Source organism: Brachycentrus maculatus, unplaced genomic scaffold (genome assembly GCF_059751285.1).
Source record: "Brachycentrus maculatus isolate JH-2025_06_01 unplaced genomic scaffold, ASM5975128v1 h1tg000029l, whole genome shotgun sequence".
Lineage (NCBI taxonomy): Eukaryota > Metazoa > Arthropoda > Insecta > Trichoptera > Brachycentridae > Brachycentrus > Brachycentrus maculatus.
In genome coordinates, this window is record NW_028280783.1 from 1461423 (window position 1) to 1468045 (window position 6623).

A 6623-nucleotide genomic window follows, 5' to 3' on the forward strand; every position below is an offset into this window, starting at 1 on the left:
GAGTCATTTGATGCCGTGGAATCCTTGCCTTGATAGCGCGATGAAGCCGATAATTCATATAAGTAGCGGACTACCGGAATACAACTCGACGAAACTAAAATAGTCTACTCAAAAACAAACAAAATAGTCCGTGAACATGGAATCTTATCATTCTGCGGGAATTAACTCATTTTGTCTTCTTTTTATTTAAACAACGAATATTTCTTCGATTTTAACACTGCAATGCTTTGATTTTTTTCCTATAATTTTGTTTTAATGTTGATTCCAATTGTTACTTATTTATCACTTGAATTATCATTAGCTATAAAAATCTAAAAACCCGTTCACGCTGCCTCTCAATTTATAAATCTGTTTGTAATAACTATATCTACCAAAGAGTAAAATAACTAGACTGGAATCAGTATTGAACGCGGCCAGAATAACAATTTTTCTAATTTCTGATTTTGGGCGCAAAACTTCATTTTTTACGACCTGCACTGATTACGCTCAGCTAGAAAGTAATCTCTGTACACTCATATTTTCTTAAATCATATTTTACTGTAGATTATCTATCTATACGAAAGTATATAATTGTAGAAATGTGAAAAATTAAAAATGTAAAATATGTAAATTGGAAATTTTAAACGCCTTTTAGGTGTTGTTTTACGGCGCTGTACGAGTATGTTAGCCATTATCATTACTATTAGCCATTCGACTACCAAAATCCGATATGTCGGCTTACGCTACTCTAGCTAGAAATGCCGGATCCGTCGGATCTGATGTATAAGTATCAGTATGATAAGTATGTATAAGTATGATTTATAAGTATCAGATACATTTTGTACGGATAGCATGTAAGGGATTTCTTTAGGGTTGTGCGAAAAATCGATTCATATTACTTTTGTTCCTTCAATAAGTTATACATCGATATTTAGAATTAAATAACCGTTTTCAACTTGCAATTTGTTGTAATATTACTAAAATTGAAGTTACTAAAAGAATTAAAAAGAAACGAGAAAAACAATTTAGGGGAGAGGACCCTACCTTGGACAGGTCCGTACCTTGGTCAATCGGTTCCAGTTGGCCATCTACATAAATATTCGTAAATCTTTTTTAATGTCAGAATGTAATATTGTCCTTTAGCTGTTGCATTATATTTGCGGAGAGGCATACTAATGTTTTGTTAATATTAAAATACGATTTTTGTGCATCAAAAGTAAAATTTTCAAGCAACACTCCGGTAATTATTTAATTGAAAGTAAATCACTAGTTGTTACTTATTTGCACGCATCTGTTTACTGATTATATTGGCTATCAAAAAATATCTTATAATTCAAGAATAATATACCCTCAAAAACCCTCAGAAAGGTGATCAGTCAGAGTACCACTTCAGGGTAATATTGAGTAAATAAGAGTGAAAAATCACTTTTATTATTTGACCCCACTCTGGGATTCGATTTCCTAACCCGGGACCTCCAGTACGGTAGTCAAGCATGCTGACCGCTTCAGAGGCGGACTAAACAAAATTAAATTATAATTTTTGAAAGCCATGTATAGATAGCGTGTCTATTACGTAATCTTTCAAATTCGGTTACCAAAGGTAACTAATACGTAAACAAAAAATCGTTTTATGATTGTTTTGAGATATACTTGACGTTCTCTTGTCAGTATATGATACTACTGCTTTTGTAGTATGTTAGTCAAATTAATAAATAAATCAATTGTGCGACATAATACATGTATATCATACAGTAAGATCTTCCCGCGTCGATCGCTTAAAACCTATATAGGTACACATATCGTTCACTCCTTTCAACAACGTCATATATATATAAAACTTGATTTTTCAGGAGAACGTTTTAAAAGTGTAAAAATATAATACAATGTATTAAAAATAAATATCAAGCCACTTATTGAACTTTTTACTATGCAACAGATCTTTTTACGTAAAACCTGAATGTTTTTTCTCAAATTTGAAAAATATTTAGTATATTAAAAAAAAATAGTTAAACACTATATTTTCTCCAAAATGCAAGAACAACACTTTATGCCCTGTATCGGGTAAATATTAAGTTAAAAATATGCTGCTTTTGCTGGGATATAGTACATTTTCTGGGCATTCCGACAACATGCACAACTGAAAATTGACGATTTTTAATATATGACGTTGTTGAAAGAAGTGAGCGATATGTAATATTATTTCATTTACTGTAAAATATGATGATGTTTAACGATCTCAATGTTTTATTTTATTTCGTATTAGGCAAATTTAATATTTTTTTAAGTAATCCAAAGTAGATAAAAACAAGATCTCATCAGATATTTTGATAAATTAGCATATACAGAGTCAAACGTAGTTTGTTTTACGAATCTTGAATAATAATTCATGTTTGATGTTCTGTTTATTTGTAGAGAGTACGTGGTTAGCCATTGAGTGTTCTAGATCTATATAATTTACCGTGAAGAATATTTGTGTTTATGTTCTTCGTCTTCCTTCTTAATGATTTTAAATAAATTATTATTATTTGATAAACAGAATGACTTAACTTACATTTTAATAGTCATATTTATTAATTTACAAAATGATAAGACTGGCTTTTCAAAAATGATATGTGCCTATTAGGTTCGCACAATTAATGAAATTATTTATAACTCAGATTAACCTACGAGATCTTCTTAGTTCTTACCTAATCCTAGGAGAAAGTATCGAGGGCAAATTATTTTAGGTAAATAAATATGATTATTTGAAGTCAAATGTATGAATTGGTTTCATAGTCGGTGTTGAATAAATATTCCAACTTAAAATAGAATTGAATATTAATTTTATTATTTATGTTTTACTATGATACGAGATACATACTAACAATTTACTTTTCTGTCAGTTCTGCCACGACATTGTCAATTAGGTATATGATATTATTTTATAGCGCTTTATAGGAATCCCCACATCAGAATGACAGATTCAATCCCCAGGAATCGGGAATAGTTATGTAGGTGACATATAAGTAGTAGGAGATCATAGTAGCAATAATTACGCAATCATAGTAGGTACTTAGCAATAATTTACATAGCTCGCGGCTCGCGGGTATGTAGTTCGGTCGGGGTAGGTAGAGGAGCGTGGTTACCTCGAGCGTGGGCGCTCAGTACTTGGCGCAGGGCGGCTGGTGGTAGTAGGCGGGGCGGTAGTGGTGCGGCGGCGGCGGCGCCAGCTGGCACGCGGGCGGCTCCCAGAGCTCCCAGTCCTGCGGCTGGTAGGGCTGCTGGTACGGGTAGAGCAGCGCCTCGGGCGCGCCCTCCTCCTGCGCCTTGCCCATGCAGGCCGCCGGCTCGGGCGGCTCGCGCTTGGGCCGGCACTCCAGCAGGCGCGGCTTCACGTCTGGCTTCTCCCGCGGCTCCGCCAGCTGCTGCCGCCGCAGCGCCTCCTCCTTCTCCTTGAGCGCGTCCTTCTTCTTGAAGCGCCGCCGCCGCCGCAGGTAGGAGCCGTTGTCGAACATGTTGTACGAGTCGGGGTCCAGCGTCCAGTAGCTGCCCTTGCCGGGCTTCTTGTCGTCCCGGGCCACCTTCACGAAGCACTCGTTAAGGCTGAGGTTGTGGCGGATGGAGTTCTGCCAGCCCTGCTTGTTCTCGCGGTAGTAGGGGAAGCGCTCCATGATGAACTGGTAGATGCCGTTGAGCGTGATCTTCTTGTCGGGCGCGTTTTGGATGGCCATGGCGATGAGCGCGATGTAGGAGTAGGGCGGCTTCACCATGTCCTTGGCCGGGTTGAGCTGCTGGTGCGGGTGCAGGTAGGGCGAGGCGGCGTACCCGTAGCGGTACTGCTCGTAGCCGTAGCCGCCCGAGCCGCCCGGGTAGGCCGCGGCGGCGCCCACGCCGCCCACGGCGCCCGCCGCGCGGTAGTAGGCGTTCTGCTCGCCGAACAGCGTGTGCATCTCGAACATGGGGGCGCGGGTCGCGGTCACGATGCACGGCCGCGTCACTCGCGCATACTCCGGTCAGCGGGTCACCGACGCCCGACGCCCGACCTTGGCGACGGCCTTCGGAGGACGATCTCGTTTACAAGCAAAACACCGACACTTCCAAAGTACACAAAGCGCTCGGCGCAGGTGGCCGCGAACAAACAAAACAATTTGGCGGTAAAAACAAACGTTCGGATCGAGCGGCTCGAAAAAACGAAAACAAAACGATTTTCCAAAGTAAATGTTTCTTTAGGCGGCGCGCCGCGTATTTTGTTTTGAATCTAATCAGCGTCGGAAAACAAGCGGCCGCCAGGCTGTATTTTCATACACAACAAGGCCGGTTTACACAGTGGTCCGACGGCGCAGCTCGGCGGCGCGAGGCGCAGGCGCGCGCCGCACCAATGGGAGCAGGCCACGCCCCCGGCGCAGGCGGGAACTGTCAAGTGCCAGGGGACACTGACGAGCGTAGGAGACTTAGTCCGTTTTCACTTTTCGGCAATTTGCTGTTAAGTCAATATTTTCAATCATAATAGTCCCGAGAACTAACATAATAATTTAAAACGACTGAATAATCAAACATGTAAGAATTAAAGTTAATCGTCGACTTTTTTGAAAAAAATATTATGAAATTAGTAGATTGCTTAAAAAAAATATTATATGTTATTCCAAAACACAAAATCTACATAGAAAACCTAGAACTGGAAAATAAAGTAAATACTTGCATTGGAAACCAAACTTCACTTACCATTGCAAATTCCACATCCTTTGTAGCAGTGGCGTGGATTCTAAATCAAGGATAAACAGTAAGAAAAATAGATTCAGACAGTGGCGTGCACTGAGTTTTAAATCAGGGTAGGCAGTAGGGTTGGGTAAGGATAAGGCATAGTAGGCACTGGTCGTGTTTCTATATAGAACGCGAGTAATCCATGGTAGGCACTGCTTTTCTTTCTATATAGAATACACGTCTTTGAATTAAGGTACGAAAAAAAATTGCCGCACACGACTCTATTACAACGTACCTACTTTGTTACTGAAAGATAACCAAGAAAATGTGTGTAAAAAAATTGTTAAACGCACGTTTCCTTTACTATCACAATATGTGTCTATATGAAACGCACGCCACTGATAATATCGCCATAATCAGATTATATATTAACTACTACTACTATCATCACGCCGTTTTCCCGCAGCGGTTGGCAGAGAGGATGGAACGCCACACTCTTCTGTCCTGACTACACTCCTCGCTTTCTTCACATTCATACATCTAATCATACATGCCCTCCGATGTCGCAGACTTTTGACACCACCAGATTTTAGGTTCTAATTGATCTGATCGTGCCAAGTCTTATTCGACCATCCTGGATCTGTTCTTCCACTCACATTCACCACATGTAATTTTTAACTTGTCTGTAATAAAACATTTGTTTTTTTTTAATAATAGTTATCTTTGAACGTTTTTTCGATATTTTGTTTTGGTGCACCGCGAATTTTCCTTATGATCACTCCCTGACTTAAAAAAGGTTCAGAACCACTGCCTTAGACAAATTAGTGGAGTTTGACAAATGTGTGACAGAATTTAAAATGAAGATATTACAACGTAAGGCTGAGTTAGGGATATTGAAAAGATTAAGGAAGGACTTTTGAGGGGTTTGGACATTTGGAGCGAATTGATGGCAAGACACAAGACTCGAGAGTATCATATGTTTGATAAATGTGATTGGGATAACAAAACGAGAATGGCCACATAAGACTTCACACGACTAAATAATTTAGAACCTTAAATCTGGTTGTATCAAAAACATACGAAGTCCTTGAGTGAAACCGAATATTGTACATCCCTGGCCATATGTATTAGGTACCCCCTATAGAATTGGTTTATGTCTTTAACCCTTACTGGTCCAATGTCGAATCTCATTCGAGATCGATTTTTTACTTTTAGGTCCCATGTCGGATGTTATTCGACATTTTTTCCATTTTTAGTATTATTTATTTAAATTCCAAGCTTACATTTTTGTCACTCGTATCTATTACAACAGTAAGTGGAGCAGAGGGCATTTTTTCCAATTGGAATGGAGTTGACTAACTAGATTTTTTTCATTTTGTGGCACCGGAAAGGGTTAAATACTACAATTCTTGCAATTCTTGCAAACCTTTCGGATTGTATCTTATTTTGATGCATTAAGCCTTACTTACTACCAACTTACTACCTGCTATCCCTACATAAGACAATTAAGGGAGTGGTTTATTAAATAAAACTCCATTCAATCATTTCAAGGGTCAGTTTCATATTTGAATCGTTGTTCTTCAGTTATTATAATCAGTGAATAAGAGTGATTTTATCGATACTTTTCATTGAAGCCTACATTCTTTAATATTAAAATGCCAAGAAAACGTGATTTGAGTGAAACTGAGCGGTCTCAAATAATTTTATTAAATTCAAAAGGATGAACCCTGGTTTGTGGTTCATACAACAATTAAAAGATTTTTTGAATCTGGTTCTTATAAAAACCGCTTAAAAACTATGAAAATGATCACCTCCAATCGCACAGACCGTTTTAGTTTCTTCTTCTTCTTCTTCTTTTCTTTTTCTAGATCCTAAGGATCTGTTTGTGCCTCCGCTTGTAGCTCTTGGGATGTTGACTACCAGCTGTCTTTCCACCTTTTTGGAAGTCTGCCTGGGGATCTGCG

The 6623-nt window shown here is 39.1% G+C and overlaps 1 protein-coding gene across 3 annotated transcripts in view; it reads right to left on the minus strand.

Annotated features, from left to right (window-relative positions):
* LOC148312921 (fork head domain-containing protein crocodile-like) overlaps positions 1–4137 on the minus strand; it is a 48670-nt gene extending 44533 nt beyond the window's left edge. For all 3 annotated transcript variants that reach the window (XM_088271899.1, XM_088271890.1, XM_088271882.1), the window contains exon 1: positions 3105–4137. In XM_088271899.1, the coding sequence (XP_088128025.1) occupies positions 3120–3917 (798 nt within the window). In that variant the 5' untranslated portion in view covers positions 3918–4137 and the 3' untranslated portion in view covers positions 3105–3119. The remainder of the gene's footprint in view (positions 1–3104) is intronic.
* Positions 4138–6623: the final 2486 nt, after the last annotated feature.